Source organism: Diadema antillarum, unplaced genomic scaffold, assembly GCF_040938485.1.
Source record: "Diadema antillarum isolate AM-2024a unplaced genomic scaffold, OU_Dant_1.0 scf00000197, whole genome shotgun sequence".
NCBI lineage: Eukaryota > Metazoa > Echinodermata > Echinoidea > Diadematoida > Diadematidae > Diadema > Diadema antillarum.
Genome location: NW_027271086.1, coordinates 1478941 through 1503245, shown reverse-complemented (window position 1 = coordinate 1503245; position 24305 = coordinate 1478941). Strand labels below are relative to the sequence as shown.

Genomic DNA, 24305 nt, shown 5'->3' with positions numbered 1-24305 from the left:
TCACTGTACAGGTGGAAATATCAGTTGTGTGTGTGATTGTGTGTGTGAGAAAGAGAGATGTTTTAAAACCATGTTGCCCACCATTACCATTTTCATGCCAAGATTTAGTTAAGTTTAAAAAAAGAATGAAAGAGAAAAAAAGAATTGTTGATATAGCATACCTCAAGATTTTACTTGCTCAGAATTGTATATTTTATTTAACTCGAGGAGCGCATCGTTTAAGAGAGTGGAGATCATTTTGAGGAGTGCCGAATATCTAAAGTGTGTAATGTTCTAATTTGGTTGCAGTGCATCACTGCAGCTTGTGTAACGTCGAAACCATTCACGCTCCAGAGTCGAGACATTGTGCATGTATGTGCTAATGCCAATCAATTTGAAATGGTTGTTGGTAATTTTTGAGGTCGACACACCAGTGGAGTGTGTGGTCCCTCGAGAGTGTCTGTGTCTTCATCAGTAGCTGCATGTGATGTCTAATCTCTTCATTTGTACACCATCTGTATGCATTCTGGTGGATGGCAGAATGGTGAATTCCTCGTTCAATGTGAAAAAATTAATAAATCAACTCCTGCCTTTCGTGTCATCAATCTATTTCCTAATTCACGTCGCTTTTCAACAGAACCTTACAGAGATGTAACATGTCCCCCACACTTTCATCCAGTAGAGCCTTTCGGCACGTTCGAAAGACACATTCAGCTCCACAAGTACCAAACATAGATTAGCATTCCATTGAAACAAATCCAAGACGACAACTGAGATTGTGTATTACATTTTTAAATGCAATCACTAATCGCATGTAATTTATTCTCGGCAACTGTGGTACAACAAAAAGAAATGTCTGTATTTGCAGTTCAGTGCGTAGTATTTTCTTTCTTTTTTTCACAATGTGGAAGTCAAAGATGTGATTTCAGCAGTCATTCTTACCATACAAGAAATTTCAATTCTTGCTACAGACTCGTATACGATAATGGTACACAGAAAATGTTAGGATTGCATATGTCTGCAATGAATGATGTATGCAAGACTTGCCAAAATTGTCACCCCTGAGTATCGAGCATCACAGCAAACGTTCCTTGGAAATGCGAGTGGTATAAGCACTACTCCTGATCAACTTGTGAAGAAGTGAAGTTACATATTTGGTATTGCTTTTGCAAATATTAAATGACTACTATGCTACAGATATCCCTTTTAATACACTGTAGTGGCTTCTTCAAATGAGATTGTACACGTTAACTACTCTCGTTCGTTCTGGTACACAAAATTTTCATGCACAAGAATATGTCATCTTAAATTGCGTGGTAGATGGTCTGTAGATTGTATTATCGGGGAAGTTTATAATATGGATGGCCGTAGTCTTTTGAAAAGGGTAGTTCCATCATGAATTTCTAGCCATGAAAATCTCACGTCAGAACGTTAAAAAAGATAAGGAAAAAATAAAATTCTGTATAAGAAGTGCAAAAGGATGGGTCAGTGTTGTGCTTTAGATATCAAAGATGTGCAGATGTCCAAATTGTTCCAAATCAATGTCCTTAATTTCAAAGGAAAATGTATGCCACCATATATGCACTTTGACTGTTCCCGGTAGTTCAGAGTTTTCTCTTTCTACAGTAATTTACCCTTCTTTCTCTGTCTCTGTTTCTCTTTATCAATCTATCTCTCTATCCAACGACCAATCTCTATTTGTCTGTCTATCTATCTATCTATCTATTTATCTATCTATCTATCTATCTCTCTATCTCTCTATCTGTCTGTCTGTCTATCTGTCTGTCTATCTATCTATCTATCTATCTATCTATCTATCTGTCTGTCTATCTATCTATCTATCTATCTATCTATCTATCTATCTATCTATCTATCTATCTATCTATCTATCTATCTATCTAATGTAGCAGTTCCCCTTGACTAAAACTTTCTCAGGGAGAAATGTAGTGTTTGTACCTGTGCACTGTTTCTCATGTAGGCATACATGTATAATGATATAGGGCAAGGCATGTTCAACCTCATCTACTGTATACCCCATATATTTTGTGATGGTTCTATATTCTGTGAGTCAACTACAAAAAAAAATTGTTCCCCCCCCCCCCCCCATAATACAAATGCAATATACTGTAATCATCACCAAGTTGGAAAGTGCTTATTTCTCTACTTCAAAAGGGATAAAACTTATTTTCCCATTCCATCACCGACTGTCTTTTACCATGAAGTTAAGGCACTCGCAGAATTTCTTACAATTCCCAATTCGCAAAATATTATGCGCACGGATTTACAGTACACTGTATACGCTGTTATTTGCGCGTACAGATATTTTCACGCATGAGGAGGTCATTGACATTTTCGCGAGATGTTGTTTTCGTGGATTGATGGCGACGCTAACTTGAATGCACTATCACCCAAGCACGTGTAGACATTTTCGTGTGTCGTTAAATTCACGGTCCAACTGTGATTTGAGAAATTCACAAAAATTTAACCCTCGCAAAAATAACAGCTTATACAGTTTACAATTTGTTCCTTGGTACTAGAGTATATGCTTTCTTGCTCCCACTTCCTACACACTTCACAGTCCATCGTCATACGTACTGTACCACCAGTCAAACCGAGTTTAAAATCCAGAAACGTAACCGACTGCCAGTCGGCTTTCAGCAATGATTATCTGTGATTCACCGTGGTATGATTATCACATAAGGCCCAAGTCGTTTAGTTGGCTCTTTCCAGACCCGGGCTGCCCAACCTGGTGCACCCATAACTCTCCATTGTATGTTTTGATTTTGAATAATGTAATACTGATATTTGTGACTGAAAGCCAGATAAATAATAATAATAATAATAATATCAAAATCAGCAGAACTCTTTAAGTATGCGAGGATAACACACATATTTCTTTTATTTTACATGCATCTATTTATACATTTGTGTGCATATATATATATTTATATATGCACATACATGTATGTTTACATTTATATTCATAATGTCTCTTGTTTTTTAAATGTTGGCATGTACTCTTTAATTTGTGACTTGCCCCACCTTTTCAGCAGGTGCTTTCTATGTTTTACGGAGGCAGGACTTTTATGAGTAATTTGTAACACTCGCAGAAACAGACATACGTTTGTTTGTTGTTGTTTTTGTTTCAGGAGAAGGAATGAAAGAAAATGATGCTTGTGTACTGTGTACAGACTTTGTTTTTGGCACAGCAGAAAGTTCTTGGAGTCGGTCAGTGTGGAAGGTTAGGCAAAAAAAAAAAAAAAAAAATTCAAGCTCACACTCACAAGATCACTCATGTTCTCGTCGACTCAAAATGTGCTAATGAATTATGATGTCTCGATGACAATATTACTTTGTGATGTATATCATGTACGTATATATGTGAATTATTGAGGAAAAAAAGAAAACTGATGTTTATCTGAAATAAATTTGCTTTGCGTCATACACACCTTCAAACAAACAAACATACATACAAAAGGGACAAAAAAAAAATTATACACTGTACACTGTAGTGTTTCATGGAGTAATAAAATTCAAGCCGTAACAAATTCACACACTACTGTCCTGTCATACTTTTATGGTGTAAGGTTCTGCAGTCAGTGTCTCAAGCTATCTCACGATACAACTGAAAATGTATGCGTTGTATGTGCGTGTATTAAATATACATACGTACATACATACATATATATTTTTCTTTTTTTTACTATAAGTCAAGACTTGGCTCTTGTTTATTAAGAGTTTGGGTTGTATGTCTACTTCAGCCAGCAATGGTTACGACAGCAGCCCTCGAATGTGAAAAAAAAAAAATTGAAGAAGAAAAAGATTGTCTCATATTTTTTTCTCGCAGAAAACACCTGCAAAATAGAGCATATTACTCACTGCTGGCATATATGTATGTATTTAACACACAATGTGAGGTTTGCTTCATTGAACACTAGGACATCTGTAATTTGTTTGTCAGCATGAGAAAGCAAGTGCTGTATAAACTGATATTTTCTCGAATGGCAGTCGATTGGACATTGTTTGCGAGTTTTTAATTTTGCGCTTTGCAGTCTTCTCATTATCATCATGATGATTGCTAAACACAACATGACATCGACCTTCAAAAGAGAGTTTTGACTTCTAAAAGAAACCATTTTGTTAAAACATCGCTTGACATGAGATCAAATCTCTACGAAAAAAAAAAAAAAGTACCAGTACGTGTAGTCCAAAGATTTGAGAAGGGGGCCTGATAGCAAGAAGCATTCACCTTCAGCACATACTGTAAAAGTGGGTAAAAGTGGGTATTTTTTGCGCGACTAATTTTTTCGCGCTCGGCTGGGTAAGAAGAGTTTTGCGTGTTTTTAATTCTGTGGAATCAAGACATCAACTATTGGAACATATGGCACGCAAAACTATTCGCATGCTTTTATTTTTGCACTAGTTTCTGTCTGGTTACGCGAAAATTTCCTTTTCTTCGGTATATTGTGGCACCAAACTACATGTAGATATGCCATGGCTAGTGTTCTGATGTGTAGGGCAAATTTTTGTTTTCATTTTTCTCAATAATCAATTTCAGAATTTTATTTTTGTTCAATACTAAGAGCCTACTTTTGTACTTGCAAAATTCCTGACATAAAGCCATGGTGAAAATGTCAGCAAGTAAAGTATGTTATGCCAACCATGTGCAGGAGGCATGAAAAATCGTAGGATGATGGTTGGACCACAGAATTACTATGCATGGTCGTACACAGACACACTGGCTATAAAAGACATGTCACATCTAAGTCAGTACAATCACTTTGTGTATCAAAAATAAAGTAGAAGAATACTGTATACGCCGAATATTTCGCAAGGTGTTTATTTTTGCGAATTTCGCGAGTCAGGTGCTATTCGCGAAACTAAAGACGCGCGAAAATATTGACTCTGATCCCGATGTGGATGTGACGTACGCATGTACATTTCTCCGTTCAGTACAGGACTCCGCAATCGCGAATTTAACCACTCGCGAAATTGTCAGGAATTCCCGATTCGCAAAAATTTAGACTCGCGAAATATATGGCATACACAGTAATCATATACCGTATATATACACCCTTACAAATGTTAAGATTTCAGAGGTTAAAATATAAAAAAGAGTTAATACTGAGTTCCAATCAGCACCTGCTATTGTGTAACTTCACACGTATACAATAGAAATGTACATCTTTGCTTGATTAATACAATAATGACATCAAGCATTGTTATCTAGAATGTTTATATATTTGCATATGTTCTATGACATATAGTCAATGTCTCCAAAACAGTAGTTTGGTATATAAAGGCATCACAGGTAGAAGGAATGGTATTCCATTAAGAACTCTGCTACAGAATTTCTTTCTTTCTGCTTTTTGCCCTTTGGGTAAGATTTCGTCAATACTATCAAGTGTAATTTTGCAAAAATACATACATACATAGCACCAATATCAATTTGCTGTATGAAATACAAAAAAGTTTTTCAGCCACTGATAGAGTAAACATCATACATGCATGTGACTTACTTATACATGGCATAAATATGGGTTATGATACAAACTTTAATAGCTCTTAAATAACACTATTCGCTCAAATAGTTCTGTCCACAGATATGCTGAGAAGAAAAGATAAAAAAATGATTGTCTACATGGATACGTGAACAAAATCAGCCCTTTTGGTAGTATAGCACCATAGTTTGCGTTTCGCACTATTCCTGTGCCACCCAACAGTAGCAACTGCCTCTTCTCAATTCTCTGCTCTGCAATTACCTTTCTTTTGTAATTCTAACTTCCAATTCTTTTCTTCTTTTTTTTCTGAATTTCAGTTCCTTTTTTTTGGGGGGGGGGGGGGCTGGTTGTAATGGTAAAATATTTACATTTTGTCCCTCTCCCATACCCTGATCATAAAATGAAACTGAAAATGTTGAACACTGTATCATGAACACTGTGACTTAAAATGTACCACAATGTTGAAGACAGATCATATCAAATTTGATTATCAAGTAACTTGGAAAGAAAATTAAAAGCACAGATCATCACTGAAAGAAGGGCTAGGTTTGTACCGTTGCGGGATCCTTTTACCTCAAATGTAACCACAAAGAGATAGCATAGCTCTTGCACCAATAAGAGGAGTGGCTAAATGAATTTACATGTTGCTATCATACAGTGCACTCCCATTATAACGAAATGCTCGGGACCAGCAGTTTTCTTTCGTTATAACGAAATTTCGTTATAACCGAACAAATACAATATATAACAAAAACAAGGAACCACGTATATATATCATATTATGTTTGCTGAATACTCATCATACTCTGGAAAGCTACAGACTGTATGTGAAATGTGATGGGATAACTGTATTACAATAATAAACGCAAGTTCCCCTCAGAAACTGTGTGACACAAGGAGCGAACACACAGTGGTGTGAAGCGTTGACCTATGCAGAGACGCTATAAATGCTTGTTCCGCTACGTAGTTTCGAAAGCAATTCGCATTTCGTTATAACGGAGCACATTTCTTTTGTTTTTCTTTGTCTGTGGCGCTCGGAAAAGACTTCGTTATAATGGAAATTTCGCTATAACCGTGTTCGTTATAAGCGAATATTGTACCACAGACTTTAATGGTGATAATTTTGGGACCAGAAAACTTACTTCTTTATAATGAAATTTCGTTATAACCGTGTTCGTTGTAACGGGAGTGCGCTGTATTGATATTCTGTTCCAAACTGAAAAGAAATTTACATGAATAAAAAAGAGAACACACACTTTTAACTCATCAGTTGAGATGAAATGGATAAGAAATTGAAACCTGCTTTGAAGTACAGATGTATGCATATGTCTTTTAGTATTACAAAAAACTCACAATAATGTCCCATGAAACCTCATGCCAATATGTAATGGCTTACAAATCACTCTCCCATAGGGATATCACACATTTTTGTCGTTAACCATTTCACACTCGATGGTTCCATATTTCACAACACAAACAGCTTGACATATTTGACCTGAAATTGTGTCCCTCTCTCCAACATAATTCACTCCAAATGCATGTGTCACATGTGCAAATTTTCTTAGCTGCTTCCCGTGCAGATTCCATTTCTGACAAGAAAGTAACAATGCATGTGACATTACAGTGAGAAAGAGTGCAGAAAATATGTGACAGCTTTTAGCAGAAGGGTTAAACTCCTTGTATTATGTGGAGAGGTTCACATCACAGACAATAGCACAAAAATAGCTCTAAATGTGTATGTAAGCAACATTTGAACCTTGACCCACTGAGGATGAGCTGCTTTTGCTATGATATACACTTCCCATAGACACTTGCCTTTAGTATACTCGGGGTCTAGTCTGCACTGAGTTAACACTGCTCCCATGACAGCTTGTCTGAATGCAAAAAAGCATGCATACACTCCAGCAACAAGTTTCTATGTGAACATGAGGCAATGAAGTGTTCATTTACTACCATTACATTTTATCCATCATTTTTCTTTGCCAATGCAGTATTAACAGCAGAAAGGTTATATTACATTACATCTGTGTTTGCTTTCATTTTTATTTATTGTTTTTGCCACACCTTTGTACATCAGTTTTAGGGCTTTACACTTGAATGCCCCCCCCCCCTCCTCACTCTTGTTGGTGTTATTTCTTCTTTCCCTATCCTTCAACTTTGTGTTGATCCTGATCTTGTTTGATGTTGCCTCCCTATTCATCTTTTATCCTTCACAGATCGCCCATCCATGATCCTCAGGGTCATTATTGGCCCTACCTCTCCTTTTTGTTTGTTCACCCCTTTGCTGTAATCTCTTCCCTTCCCCCACCTGCTGGGCTCCTTGCCTTTGACATCTAACCTACCCTTTTGTTTTCTTTGTTCTGTGTCCCTAGCCCCTCCCAGACAGCGCATGATGTGTATAGTCTGTTAGGTTATGTGTGTCTGCTTACCCTGTACCGGTATGTTTTGTCATTTTACCTCTGATGAAGATTCTGTTAGGATTGAAAGCTCAGGCTTCTTTTGACTCCACTTCACTTACATTATTGTAAGAATGCCTTCGAACTCACTGTTTTTATGTAGAATGAGAAAAAAATAAGGAAAAACAATGACAATAATGCACTGTTCACATCACATGGTCTCATCATTCCATCATCACTTCATAATTTGTACCAAACAGACGATACAGTACATCTCAAATATTTCACTGGCACAAAGGCCCCCGTAAGGAAGAGGAAAACATGAAGGTACATACATGTCTAATAAGTTGACATGTTCAAATTAGAAAACAGACATATGGCCCAAAATGAATTGGAAAAAAAATAAATCCATTAAAAAAACTATCGTGAATGTTTATATTATTCTTCATGATATACATTCAATTAGTTCCCATTAGCCTTCAATCCATATTACCACAAAGACCGTGGGAGAGCAGAAACACATCCTGTTTTGAAATGTGGCTTTCCTGAATGGGACATTTTATAAATTATTCCCAGCCCTTGAGCTGCCCACATGAACTCAAACGCTGCTAACATAACACAGACAGACATACAGTAGACACAGTGATAATGTATCAACCGCTATGTACATGCATGTACACCTCTCCCACCAGCTATTATATAGTCAGTTTAGATTTCAAAGAAGCCCCAAAGTAGGCACTCTTGTGAGGCCCAAAAATGGTTACTGGAAAGGTAGGACAATCTTCCCCCACCATCAGTCTAACCCTCTCCCCGCCACCATCTCAAAGACCCCACTGACTTTATGTATACAGAGGCTGTCCATGGTAGCGACAGAGTTAAAGGGAAGGTACAGTATTGGTGGAGATGAGAATTGGGCTTTTAACTTTTTGCGAGATACCAAGAAAACACTTATGAAATAGTACAGAGCATACCATTTTAAGAGGAATTCAAAGTTTATTTGATGAAAATTGGGTTTGGAATGACTGAGACATCCAAAAACAAGGTAAAACAAAGCGATTGTAATAAAAGGTGGGCCCCACACTTTATAAGAATCGTTCTGTTTTGGATATCTCAGCCATTTCAAAACCAATTTTCATCAAATAAACGTTGAATTCCTCACGGAATTACATGCTCTTTCATATTTCATAGGAGGTTTCTCATTATCTCACCCAAAAAATGTTAGAAACCTGAAATTAGGTCTCAACCAAAACTATACGATCCCTTTAAGCGAATAGAAGGGTGGAAAAATGCTGGTATTCATGAGGTACTGATCGGCCGTCCTACATGGCGTTCTTCATGCAGACAAAGCTCCTGGTGGTCGCATCGCAGTCTCGGTCCATCCAGCGCAGCCGGGCCGTCATGTAGGTGCAGTCGTAGCGGCTGGCGTGGTTGGAGATGCGGGAGGACTGGGACCAGCGGGTGAAGGTGATGGGGTCTCCAGACACCCACTCCCACGTCTCTTCCGTCTGCTTGTCGTTCAGACCTGAAACGCGGAGTAAAATTGGATTTCATGCTTACGTATTCACAAGAGATCCGCTGAGTCTTTTTTGCAACTGACAGGCAAATTGCCATTCATTGATGTAAATAAGCACCAACTTTTCAGTGTCTTAGTAGTAGCCATGATAAAAATCATGGGGCATACATACTTGGGTTTAATTTGAACCAATAATCTCCTGATTACTGGACAGGTGTTGTATCCACTAGACCACCCAGCTTAAGCCAGATAGCCAGTGCTGGTTATAATCCTTATCACATGTAGCAATGAAGGGCATCGACAAAGGGCAATTTGTCAGTCAGTTGCAATAAAAACAACTTGATGCAAGAATTCATTGTAACTATGAACTTTCAAGTCTTGTTTACAACCAAACACATAGATTCTACTGCTAGGGTGCTGCCCAAAAACTAACAACAAACAAACAGTAACTGAGTTTTAAGACCTCTAGGCCATCAACAAGGAATTTTTGTTCTGTTTGAATGACTCCAGTCCACTTACACTGAAAGTTAATCTCTCTTCCTATGCTATAAAAGCCTACATGATTGACTGTATAAACTTAAAGGGACTGAACAGTACTGGTTGAGGTGGGGATTCAGGTTTATAACATTCCTAAGTGAGATAATGAGAATCCTCTTGTGAAATATGAAAGAGCATGTAATTTTAAGAAGGATTCAACGTTTATTTGATGAAAATTGGTTTTCAAATGGCTGAGATATCAAAAAAGTGATAATGATAAAAGGTGACAGGCCACGCCTTTTATTAGGATCTCTTTGTTTCACCTTGTTTTTGGATATCTCAGCCATTTCGAAACCAATTTTCATTAAATAAACTTTTGATACCCCTTAATATTGCATGCTCTTTGATATCTCATAGAGTGCTTTCTGAATATCTCGCAAAACGTTAAAAGCTAAATCCTCACCTCAACCAGAACTGTACAGTTCCTTTAAACTGGCAAAGAATTGAAATACATACACACATTATGAGGAAGACAAAAAAAAAGAAATAAAAAAAATCATCATACAAAAGAGATGAAAAGAAGTATAAAAAGGAAATAACATCACCTTTCATCTAAACATACAAACAAGAATATATCACTGATATGGGATGAACTTCAATACTTTCAGGTCACAAGACACTAAAATGACTTTTTCCATCTTTGACAGAGTGCTAAATTGGGCAGCATAAACCCATTTTATTTCGCTTGGGTGACGCAAGGGGGAGAACGTTCTAATTTGGTGTCATTTCTGTAGCATGAATGGTTGAATACAAAAAAAAAATGTATGGCTTTGCCTTTGAAGCAGACTTTCACTATCAAATCGATGACTCACCGATCCACGCCACTTCCCCATTCAGCAAATCACCCAGCCACTTCAGTTCTCTCTTGGATAGGATGCTGGCAAGGTTGCTATTGTACCTGTCAAAGGGTCACGGGTGAAAGGCCAAAGGTAAGTACTGACAGATTCCACGAGACCCATCTTCCGGATACTTGATGTGTCACCCCGTTAAAGCTCATCTCACACAGCTGTCTACGATCTCAAACAGCTGTCTACTATCTTGATCATTCCTTTGTGGAATGTGTGTGAATCATATCAACTCACATCAAGACAGTACTGTAAATCATGATATTTTGGGTGAAATTTAAATTCCCCAAGTCGCCCAAGAGCCAAGATTCGCAAAACTATTATGCACGCAAAAGCTCTTGCCCACACTATACGTATTGAATGCCAGTGGAAATTCACAAAAATATCCCACGAACATTTCTTGCTTTTACAGAATTGCATCAAAGACCAATTACTAGGGAGCCTATACCCTTTCATGCAAATGTATGAAATCATGTCTACGGCCCATCTATTTTTTTTTTTTTTGGGGGGGGGGGGATGAACACTTATCAAATGAACTGACCATATGACAGGCTTTCCTTTTCAAAGGAAAGTGGTCTTTTTTTTTTCTTTTCCTATCTTTTTTTTTCATGACATTGTTCTGGCGTTATTCACCTTTTTTGTTGTTGTGGAATTTTCTTTCAAATGCTTTGCGATGTTACTGACAATGTACCCCTAACAGGTCATCAATTACCGAAACAAATTTGTATTGTGTTGTGCTGTATATACAAACACACACATAAAACATATATAAACATATCACGTGCATACATCAGAGCACTACAGAATTTGCACACTTCTGGTACTAAATGAGTGCCAGCTAGGTTCATATATTGAATGCCTTCCGATGACACACTTCGCCCTTCAACCATTTGCATGCGTTTTTTTCCTGTAAACGTAGGAATGGGAGGATATGCCGGCAAATCATTTTTTTTTTTCCTGCGAACCTCTCTCTGCAGATTCTCTGGGCTTCGTTCCACGTCTGCGGCTGTCTGGAGATCAGGAAGCAGCGGCTGTTGTGGTAGCTCCATCCTGAAGCCGGCACGACACGGTGGAAGGTCACGTACACAGACGAAGCGAGCAGGTTGAACATGAATGGACACATTACAGTGTACAATAAGTCTGCCAATACTCACTGCATGACACTTGGTCACAGTAAATACAACATACTGCTACATATCTCTCTCTTATCTCTTTGTCTATCTGTCTTTCCATCCATCTATCATTCTATCTATTCATCAATCTACTTATCTATCCATATATCTCCATATCTCTCCATTCATATATCTTTATACACCTTTCTACTGATACAACTGTCTTTGTATCTTGTTATCAACTGAACTGTCAATTTGTCTGTTTACTGGGTATACTTACATGCTGTATATATTTAACTCTCCCATTGATATACCTCTTTAATATGTACATATTTGTGTTTACATAAACGTGCATGTGTGCACTTGTAATTTTGCCTGCCAGCAGCGCATTATACAACACATTTCTCATGACTGCCCAAAAACATATTTGGATAATGCACCCAAACTTTGAACGAGCAAGTATCTATTCATATTACTTGCTGGACAGTGAGTTTTATTTGCTTCAGGTTGGTGGACAAGTGGATGTACAAATGTATGGTAGATGCATGTATGCTCCCAAACAAACATTTCATACTGGTTATAATAATAATAAACATTTATTGTCACCATTTTTTAAATACTCATTAAACTTCAATGCTTTGACATGCATCTAATGATCAAGCAAATTAAGCAAATCTGTTACAAATAGTCCCCATGGACATGTTATTGCTTTTATGAGAGCCTTACGATACGATTTTGCTGTCTAATCAATTTCAATTTCAAAGATTTATGTACTTTCATATATTTGAATGAATGGAACTTGGAAGTTTGGAATTGTTATTTCAGACTTTGGTAGATGTGGATCTCCAAATCAAATGACCAACTTCTTGTGCCCACCTCGTTCACATTGTCCGTCGTCGTACACCGAGGCCCCGCGAATGAGCTCTGCCAGGTCAAAGGGCACCCAGTTGCTGCCGTCGCACTTGATGATGAGGCCGTTGTGGGTGTCCTGCCGAATCTCCCCCACGTTGGATGGGGTGCAGGGGAAGGGTACCAGGGAGGAGGCTATGGGCGGGGCCTGGCGGTGGGTTGAGATGGTTGGGAAGAGTGATAGCAATGAAGAGTGATCCCAGGTATATATGTACATGAAGCAGTGACAATACAAACATTGCTGTCATCCATCCTTCATTATGAGGATTGTTAAATGTTTTGAGGGTATGAAAAGAAATGACCATCTCAGGCATTCATTGTTTTCATAACTGCTTTGTTCTATCTCATCTCTGTCACCGCTATAATCAAAATGTGAATTTTGGTTGCTTCACAAGCCTCCATGGCCTTTCTTTTGCCACGTGCAGAGGCAGCTTTCTGACTCATTTCAAAAGGGAGCAATTTAATTAAATGACTGTGATCATCTAGGAAAGGAGTAACAATCAATGTGGAGCTGAAAAATCTTATCCTGTCACAAATTGAAATGATGACTGCACATACAATTGTATGCATAGACTTGACAACAGTGAGAATTATTCTAATTCACAAAATGAAAACACAAACAGTTGCACAACTTCTCTCAAAAAAAAACCCAACAACATCAAACAAACAAACAACAGAGCAGCGTACCTGTTGTCTAGGACCACCTTGAGTGTTTCCCTGACCCAGAGGAATCTGCCTCAGAGGGTCTCGTCCTGATGAACCACCTCCTGAGGGCGGCCCATTCTGTCGCTGGACACCTCTCACCACACTGGGCACGAAGACGTTGGCCACATCTGTCTACAGAACACAGAATAATTCTCTGTCTGTTACCATCAGTAAAAACAATCAAATAGTTTTCAGCTGTCAATGCTCACTTTGGAATATTTGCTGCAGAAATCTGCTTAAAATGAAATATCACTGCATGTTCCAGACTTTGAAGAGTAGATAAAAACTTCAACAAGCAGAATAGTAAAACATTCACGAAAATACAACTTTTTTGTTAAAGTTATGACATCCAATAGCATCATATGTAAAGTGTTTGATTACATTGCAATATGCATATTACTGCATGATATGTCTTGCCTCACAACTCTCAAATTACATTGCATCACAGAGAATACAATATATCATAGAGGAGCATTAATTCAGCAACTATAACTCCCCTTTTCAAGGACTACAAACAATCATTGCTCATTCATAGCAAACAAGTTGCTGTAGAGGATGTGACCAAGTGATCACTTTTTGGAATTCATTCAATACAAAAGGAAATGTGGAGTGAAAACTTTGTGTGGTGGGATCTGGAGAACTTGCTATTCATGAAAACATTTAAAATTGAAAAGATTTCATGAATTTCATATTTTTTTCTTGCCCTACTTAACGTAAATCTTTACTGTCCTTTTTGTAGGATATCACTTAAACCATCAAAGTTGAGGTTTATGGAAACAAGGAAGACATCTCTCCTGCATGCATAAAATTTGTCCTGAAGTTTGGTGAATATTGTTCATACTTTTTTCATTTTATATACTTTCATACAACATGATCAAGGGAAAGAAAATGCTGAACTTCAATAACTCAAGATTTCAAATAAACCTGGGGTGGTCGATTCTCATCCACTTCTCCTGGCCGACTGACGACGACAGGTACAACACCCCCCACCGTAGCGTGGTAAAGCCTTACATCCTCGGTGCCAACATGCCCATCGGGGTTGGAGTCTTCCCCTGCCTGAGACGGAGAGCTCCCCGGGTTCCTGGGGACGTAGACCTGGCCGAAGGGAGTGTCTGGCACTGGTTGTTGAGGATTGCTTGCCGAGGCTGGCCTTCCAGGGGGATATGGATTCCCTTGCTGGAAGCCGAAGGGATTGGAGCTGTCGTACTGGGCCGGGTCGGGATTTTGCAACGGCTGATTTGGGTTCGCATCAAGAACTGGCAGTCCGTCTTCATCCAGGGGTATGAGAAGCTGCTCACAGCACGTTTGGCCTGGTATAGATGCCAAAACTGTATCTTCGCAGCAGGTCTGTCCCGGGAGAGGGTCTACCATGACACCCTGCGAGACATAGGGATCCCCTGGGTTGCCGGGATACGGACCACGCCCACCCTGCTGGGTGCCATCAGTGCCATCGTAGCCCACACCATAGGGATACTGATACCAGGTTTCTGCAGCGTAGGGGTCAAAGGACTGGTGCTCAACCACTGGAAGACCCTCAATGTGGATGGGCGGGCCATCGTTGACCGCAGGATCACCCCCGATCAAGCCGTCCGCGTCAAAGTTGGGGTCGAACACGCCCGGAACGAATGGATTGCCCGGACCTGGATTTTGGGGGTCTACCGGTCCTGGTCCGGGATTCAGGGGGTCGAGTGGCCCTGGGTTGATGGATGTTCCAGCACCAGGAGCTGAGCCACCAGGTTGAGATGGGGGGAAGTCTGGCATAGGAACATGGTGACCTCCAGCCATGTCTGGTTGATCAACACAACAGCCAGGTGTTTCTTCTCGGGTGTTTGGTATGGACGTGCCCTTGCATACACCTGGTCAAGTGGAAAATAAGAGGAATTCAAAAACACACTTTTTTCTATCTTGAAGATCTTTCTTGCAACAAAGAGCATGAAGAATTGAACCAAGTTGGGGGAGGGGGAAGTGACTTCAAGGTTCTATCCAACAATCAGTACATGTCGTAGTTTTCATACAAGCACTGTCTGCACCTGTTTGACAACAACGACTGACTGCTCAAATCAAAATACATATGCACAATTCTCAGCTGAGTATCTAAAGGCTTTATAACAAATCTTTCAAGAATTCTTCAGTCTAATGGTCATCGTGTGTTCTACTAATGGAAGAGAAAATATGAACTGTAGACAAATGCACTCAGCATTGCTCAGAAGCTTTACAATGGAAATGCAATTAACCCTCTTTGTCCCACATTACATCCTGTCCATAGGTTTGTGGGAGAAATTTGTACACATTTGACTCATTGGCATAGGGAGGGTTAAAGGGATCATACAGTTTTGGTTGAGACCTAATTTCAGGTTTCTAACATTTTTGGTGAAGTAATGAGAAACCTCTTATGAAAAATGAAAGAGCATGTAATTCTATGAGGAATTCAACGTTTATTTTATGAAAATTGGTTTTGAAATGGCTGAGATATCCAAAAAAAGAGCGATTCTAATAAAGTGTGGGACCCACACTTTATTACAATCGCTTTGTTTTACTTTGTTATTGGATGTTTCCGTCATTCCAAACCCAATTTTCATCAAATAAACTTTGAATTCCTCTTAAAATGGTATGCTCTGTACTATATCATAAGTGTTTTCTTGGTATCTCGCAAAAAGTTAAAAGCCCAATCTCATCTCCACCAATACTGTACCATCCCTTTAAATCAAAGGAATACAGAGGGCAAGAAAGAAAGGAGAGCCACGCTGAGCAGCTGGATCTCAGAGTAAGACAGGAAAGTCACAAAGGAAAAGAGAGATTTGGCAAACATCAGGAAGGAATTCTCCTAAATCATGAAGGAATTCTCCTCAAGCCGTCTGCGCTTGAATGTTGTGAGCTAAATTCCTACAAGCTCCATGAATCATAGCACAAAAATACACTTGGATGTCACTGAATAACTGTGTACGTGTGTGCATTTCTCGGTGTGTAATGTTCACATGGTCTATTAAGATATGAACTTTGGTTATGATCTTTTTCTGCACTGTTCAGTACAGACAATAATCAGAGGTACTTTGGGTCTATAACTGCACAAGGTTACTCATATAAGGTCACCATGCATGTAGTGCCTGCTTATAGGTTTCACCACTTTAGCAATAGTTATCATCGAATTACATTTTACTGTATCGTTTCACTCACGCATGCATGCTTCGTTGTTTGTTTGAAAGAGTGGTATAAAGTTAAAAAGTCAAGGTTTCCATCCATGTCCTGATTCTAATATTCATTTTCATAGTGTTCAACATATTATACTGTATATAAAAACCAACTAAGTTGATGGCACGAAACAGATATGCCAATTACCAGCCTTACCATTTTTGGCATCCTTGATAACCACAGTCACTCGGCTGTACTGTCCGAGAACGGCGTTGACCGGATCCACCAGCGTCACTCTGAACCGCTCCCGCGTCTCCTCAAGCTCGTCGGGCAGCAGCTGCACGTTCCACGTCGCCGTGGAGATGGTCGGATCCATCTGGAGCAGGCGGGCGCGGCTGGGGATGTAGTCCTGGCCGGCACGGGCCGTCATGTCCTCCACCTCCACGGTGACGAAGGAGGAGAGGAGCTGATTCCCGACGCGGATGACATGGATGGGGAGAGTGCCGTCCGTCTCACACACCATGTACTGGGGACGAGAAAACATGACCACCGCCCAGTGCATAGAAAACCTGAGAGACAGACATACACATAATAATATGCAATTCAACAAGACAGAAAAGGGGTTTGTAATTACATAGGACTAGTTTAATCTATCAGTGCTAAACAAGCTCTTGCCTTCCTGGTAAGACAATCAGAGGATTTGCACTCATTCCAAAGAAGACCTTATATGCCTTTATGATTTTTGGACAAAATTTACTCAGTCACATTCATTTCAACTGTCTTTCAATGAAATTATCGTAACCTATCTAACCACATTTCAGGTGCAATAGACCATGTGGCAGCATTATATGCACAATGAAGAGAAGGAGCCTGAACAAGGTCTTTTGCTTATCCACCATTCAAAAAATATTAACTGAATAAAGTAATCAGCATAAAATCCAAAAAGTTCAGGGGGGGGGGGGTTGTCCAGAAGCTTGAACATTGGTTTGATAAAAAGATAAAAAGAGTAGTAAAATCTAGTACAAATCTTGCCCCAAATCACTACTCCTATACGCACAATTTGATAAGAGGCCTAATGTCTCAGCTACTTGTTTAATAATACACACATTATTCCTATCTTACCTTTGATTCCTCAAGCTGTTTCCATGGCAATCCCACACGTCAAAGATGAAGCTGTCATTGGCTGCCTTCACGTTCTCCCTCATCACATACATGACCCTCTTGTTGTCAACGTCGCTCTGCGAAAACTGGCCCATTATCCGCTCCCTGCTGCCCACATATTCTAGATGACCAAACATCGGGTCTTTAGTCAAGGAGTAGCTGATACCATCCGGTGGGCATTCATCAACTGCATGGAGGTTCATGTTTGAGAAGATGAACCCCATCTGGTCTAGAATTGTCTGCATCTTGGTCGGGCCAACATTCATGAGTACTTCCGGAGGATCCCTGTCAACGACGTTGACTTGGATTCGGAAGGACACTGGCTCGTAGCGAGACACCCCATTGACCACAAATCCAGTGTTGGTGCCATCGTCGACGACGAAGAAGAACTCATCTCTCTCTGCCTGCCCAAAATCATGTCTGTAGGAAACATCATAGTTTTCGATGTCCCTCTGAGTGAAACTTCTCTCGACTGGAAGACCTCCGATGAGCAGGGTGCCAAATTGAGGGGCCTGGGTGATGACGAATGAGATACTGGAGGAGTCAGTGTCTGGATCCATTGCCTGCAGCTGGGAGAGTGACACGATCTGAAAGCCATTCTGGGCCACGGTCAGCGGTTCGTTGACCATCAGTATGGGCAGTTGATCATCAACTGGAATGACCACAATGTGGAAGGTGTCATTGCGCAGTTCGTAACCATTCGTGATGCTGAACGTGAACTGGTCATTCTGCACCCGATCTGTCCTGAGATGTCTGTAAATGATCCTGCGACCCAAAACGTCCATCTGTGTGAAGGACGTCAGGGGGATGTTTGGACGGGCTATGTCTTCCAAGTGGCCCTGTGTCGGAGATGACAGTACACGGAAAACGATATCCGCAAGCTCTCCGCTGTTGTCATTGGCAGAGAGGAGCGTGGGCGGAATGACAACAACTTGTCCTTCCTCTAGCTGAAGTCCATTGTTGGTGATCACGAGAGGTTCTCGCTTTGTGTTTTCAATCCTAATCCTGAAATTCTGCTTGCCAGTGGAACGCACGCCATCGCTAACAGAGAAGTGGAAACGGTCAATGCCCTTTGAGCCCAGGGCAGCGGAATGAAGGTATCGGATCAGGTTCTGATTGAGATCCTCCTGGGTGAAGTTTGTGAGGACAGCAGTGATGTCTTCCCAAGTGTCATCGTTAACTTTCCGTTGAAGGGTACCTCTCCGAGGCAAGGAATTCAGAGTGTAGATGAGGTGATCATCGGGCGTGTCCTCATCCTCACTGCGCAGAATAACAGGGGAGATGAGGCGACTCTCCCTGATGCTTATCTTAATTCCAGCATTTTTTATGATTACAGGAGCTTCATCGTTGACTGGGATGATAGTAATATTAATCATTTTGCGAATGGAGTGTTTCCCGTCTGTAACACGCACAACAAACTTATCGCTCGTTGACTCAGAACCATCGTGAACGTAGGCCAGGGACAGGGTGTTTAAGAGCTGATTTAGATTGAAATCAAAGACTGGCCTGGGAGACTGTGGAAGAGGGGGGACCCTGTTTATAATGATGCCATGCTCTGGAGCTCGAATGATCGAAAACATCAACATGTCCATGGGGATGTCCAGATCGTTTGCGGTAATGGTGTCTGTCCTGATCTTGAAGAATGAGCCTTCATAAACTGTGAAGTTACGAACAAACAGGGTTGGGGCCTCGTCATTCTGTGGATTGATGTTGATCATGAACGTCACATTGGGTGAGGAGTGTTCCCCATCGGTTACATACAACATGAGGGAATCCCCGCTGGGTTCCAGCCCTTCAAACCTTGACTGCACATAGTTAACATTGCCATCAGCAATGTCTTGGAAGGTGAAGAAAGAGATGGGTTTACCAGCATTACTTTTCTCAAAGCCTGGAGAAGGGAGAATATTCTCAACAAAACCCCATTCTGGTTGGCGGGTGATGACAAAGCGGATCCGGTCCGATGTGGAATCACGATCAACTGCACTAAGGACATCAAGCGTGAAAGTTGTCTTCCCTCCTTCATCTACAAAAAAGGGGTTGCCAAAAACGATTCTCGGAGGTTTGTTATCAGTTGGGGTAATATTTATAATGACATCTTTGACCGGCAGATTGGGGTTGGATGGCACACTTTTGTCCGACACCAGCAGTGTGATCACGTCCTGGATGTTTCTGATTCCAGTCTCCCCACCCGTGTGCTGGTACTGGATCTTCCCCCTGATCACATCCCCCTGTGAGAATCGATTCACAATGACGCCATCTCGCAGCAAGACTCCCCTCAGGGGGTGCATCACCACGATGTAGTGGAGCAGCATGTCATTGGTGTCAGGGTCTGTGGCAGAGAGGATGTCTGCTCCGATGGTGACACTCCCTCCCTCTGGGATTGTCAGTTCGGATTCGAGGCCCGTGAGCAGGGCCGGTATTTCATCGTTGACAGGCACAATTGTCAGGTGAACTGTCTCTGTAACTGTGTGAACACCATCAGACACACTGATAACAAACTCGTCAGCTGTAGCTTCCGATCCATCACTGACATAACTGAATGTGATCAAAGAGATATAAATATGATATTCATTTACATGAGCAGGTCAAGATTGAAGGATTAAATGAGAAGACATTTTCCTTATTTTTACTTCATTTAACATCAATTGTAATACTGCCAAGCAAGAGGCCAAGAAGAGACACAGTTCCTTATTGTGATCTGCTTTCACTTTAAATAGACATCATATATCTACCTATCATGTCAAAGATATAGCATACATATGTATTTCCTTTTCATCTACCTATCATGTCAAAGATATAGCATACATGTGTATTTCCTTTTTTCTCCACTAAAACTCATGTACAGCGTAAATCAATTGCATTCAGCCAAGCAATGCATCTTACATGTACATCACCCTAAATTTTTACAGCTGGAGTGGCCACAAAGTATGACAAAACACATTTATCCTGGTGAATTCTTAGGTAAGAAATGAAAAGAGGTTCTTTCCTATATCATTCTTGTATCAATCTCCTCTTATAATGGTCCTGACACAGACACTCATGAAAGTTAAGATAAGAATTTTTTTTTTTTTAATGTTTGATAGTGCTATCATGAAGTTTGCAATATGAAGTGCTGGTTCATAGTATTTTGTCAAGTATTTAGTGCACTTGAGGAGAAGCTAGACCTTACACTGCAGGCCTTACCTGACCCTACCTGCTGCAACGTCAGCCATGGTGAAGTGGTTTCCAACAGTCATGTTCACTCCCCCGAGGAAAACTTGACCACGCAGAGGCAGCTGGACGATGCTCACCACCAGTTCCTCGGCGTTGGTGTCCATGTCCGACACAGAGAACTGAATGGTGTCAAAGGTCAAGGATCGACCTTCCTTGACGAGGAGGTCACTGAAGTAGATGACTGGTTCTTGGTTGTTGACAGGGAGGATGGTGATGTTGAAGAATTCCCCAAGGACGATGTTGCCATAGGGATCGGTGACGGAAAAGACGAACCCTATCCGTCTGGAGTTGGGCCCAATCTCTTTCATTGGGGGCATGTACGCGATGGTACGTTGGTTGATCTCGCCTTGTGTGAAGGATCTAAGGGCCTGGTTACTTGGGTGTTTGGATGGAGAGACCATGCCCGCTGTGGAGAACACTCTCCCGGCATTTGTCAGGCTGAAGCTCTCCACTGAGTACGGAGGAGTGGTGATGGTGAAGCGCAGTCGCTCCTCAGATGATTCTGCATCAGTGAAGTGGAGGTGGTCTCGGGTGATGTACCCTATATCCGTTTCCCTGACAACCAAAGACTGCGACGAGCCAGGAACTCTGGTGGGTGGCAAGTCATGAACTGGAGCAACCTTGATCATGACCACCTGTGTTGGTGATTCATTGGGAGGGATTTGGTTATCGAGCAGGATGAACTCAAAGGAATCGTCAAAGATCTCCTGGCCAAGGTGGTGGTAGTAGATAAGTCCACGGAAGAGGTCTCGTTGTGTGAATTCTGATACCGGGTAGCCGTACGTATCCTCCGAGAATTTTTTCAGCAGCTCACCGGCATGCGGCGGTTGGGTGATTCTGAAGACAATGTAATCATCGCTGGAATCCAAGTCGGAGGCCATCAGCATCATTCGATGGATGCGGACAGACCTGCCTTCTTTGAGTTCAAATTGAATGTTGTTGATCAGGTAAGGTGGACTATCATCCTTGGGAAGTATGTTGATTGGAATAGTCGTCCTGATACTGTGCCTACCATCTGTGATTCTCAATTCAATGCTGTCTCTGAGTGTGTCACTGTCGTCGTGCTCATATACAACAGAATTTGCATTGATGTTCGCAGCAGAAAACATAATGGCTGGGCGTCCATTGACATACAGCCTTCCATGTCGAAGACCGCCAACCACTTTTGCCCTGACGAATATAAGGTTGTCATTGTCAACCAACTGAAAATTGGTTGGCCTGATTGTCCTTGACTGCCCTTCCAGCATGGTGAGGCCTGTGTTCACTGACACCCTGGGAGCATTTGTCTCAGTGGATCTCACTGACACCAGCAAGTTGATGGGGTTGCTAGGTGCAAAATAGGCATCATAGACGGTAAATTCCACTGTGAACACCCGCCTCTCTGGTGAACTGACGGTAGGAGGTTTGTAGGCGATGTTGAGTCTGGACAGATCGTACTGGGTAAAGGATTCTATCGGGTGAGTGTGGTCGTCCAGGTTGACTATGTAGCCCTCGTCCGGGCCAAAGGGCTGGCTGATGTAGAAGATGAGATCCTCGTTCTCCGTTTCATCATCACTACCAGAGATCACCGACGGGGTGATGGTGGTTAGGATGAACTGGTCCGCCTCCATCACATACATGCTCATCATGGACCCAACAGGATTCTGATTTGGAAAGGCTTCTTGGAGGTCAACAGGGAGGTAGTACCGCTCTTCGAACATCCCATCAATCATCATGGGGTCATTGATAATCAGTGTCATGGGGATGAAGTCAATGTTGGGCGTCGGCGGAACCAGATGCTCATAGCGCACCATTCCCATCATGAACTCGTGGCAGTCGGCGGTCAGTGCCTGCACCTGCTCCTTCTCTGACCCGTAACCCCTGGTAAGCTCGCCATACTTCGGGAAACCACTTGTCACCGTGTTGATCTGCACAGTGCAGGAGACATTCCTCCAGCGCTCGTAATCAAAGTCAACCACCGTCCGGTCAATGAGATCAGACGTACCAAAGAAGCGTTCCACGGGCAGAGCCTGTACTGGCCTCACAACATGGTAGGGGTCCTGGGTAATGTTTACGGTTACATACACTGTCTCGTGAACTGTGTCCGTCTCTGTGAACTTGTACACCCTTAACTTGATGGTATCCTGATCCAGCAGAGGTATTCCCGAATGTGTGTAGGTAACAGTCTCAGGGGGGTAATCACAATCAAACACCTGTAAGAAAAGATAAGATGTATTATCACACTGCTGAATATTATCTTACTAAGAAAGGCATAGGGCTGATGGGTTGCAATATTATGACTTTAATATATACTATTTGAATATATTCATATAACTGTTGTGAAGCAAAACTAAAAAGCCAAGTCAAGGAAAACCTGAAAGTTGAGTATGCACCTAATAAAGTAAAATACATGGTGCTCCCAGCACTACAAACACGGTTAAGCACTTTAGGAAGCAATAATTTAGGTTAAAAATTGTTTAATATCACCAAAGTCAAAAGAGCAAAATTCCCTGCTGTTACATAAAATTTTTTTGATATAATGACGAAAACTGTCAGTCCCAATTAACGCCCATTGCAAGTGTTGCCTTATTCTCCCTGTCACAAACTGAAATTTAAATTGTTAATATTTAGACCAAGAAAGTGAAATATATTGACTATTTAAATGGATCATGGGCTTTACTTACATCACCTTGCACCCAACCTTGAACTCTCATTAATTTGCTGTCAATAATAATGTCCACAGCTCAAAAACAAGAGGTAGTGATTTACCTCTGGTTGAAGGATGCCAACTCTCTGGAAATATGCCTCATTCAGTGCCACCTCGACTTTGCACTGTTGGCCCTCTGTCACCGGCTCGAAGGCCAGCACGCTGCGGTTCAGGTAGACGTGCCGACCAATGGCAACCTCCAGCCCCTGGTTGACGGTCACCAGCTGACCAATCACTGCAGCCACGTGGCCAAGGAGCAGCAGACTGGTGATCAGTTCTCTGTCTGTTATCCTGGCCATGATGGCAAGTCTCTCTGACCTGGAGAAAGGGTTCCACTCAAGTTGATGTTCCAGTTAATCTCACATTAATGTAATGTCATCAGGACTTCTGTAAATTGAAAGATTTACAATAGGAAGGTTAACAACTTAGAGACATTAATGCATACAAAGAGTGACTTGGTTAGTTCTACAATAGTTTCAACAGTTAGCAAAACACTTGCAAGTATTATATCAGAGATGAGTTAAAGACTTAAAGCATCAATATTTACAATGCAGGTAATCTTTAAGAGATGCTCTAATATTTGTATTTGGGAGTAACATTGATGATACTGGAAATTCAT

The 24305-nt window shown here is 41.1% G+C and overlaps 1 protein-coding gene across 1 annotated transcript; it reads right to left on the bottom strand.

Moving 5' to 3' along the window:
• Nucleotides 1-9041: 9041 nt before the first annotated feature.
• LOC139723712 (FRAS1-related extracellular matrix protein 1-like) lies at nt 9042-23985 on the bottom strand. The gene is made up of 10 exons (XM_071634933.1): nt 23749-23985; nt 20971-23192; nt 17749-20322; nt 16843-17195; nt 14422-15353; nt 13480-13629; nt 12760-12940; nt 11737-11821; nt 10739-10824; nt 9042-9398 (listed from the first exon to the last, which is right to left on the bottom strand). Exons 1-10 carry the CDS (start codon nt 23983-23985, stop codon nt 9196-9198), a joined length of 7023 nt encoding a protein of 2340 aa, XP_071491034.1. The 3' UTR covers nt 9042-9195.
• Between the last annotated feature and the right edge of the window lie 320 nt (nt 23986-24305).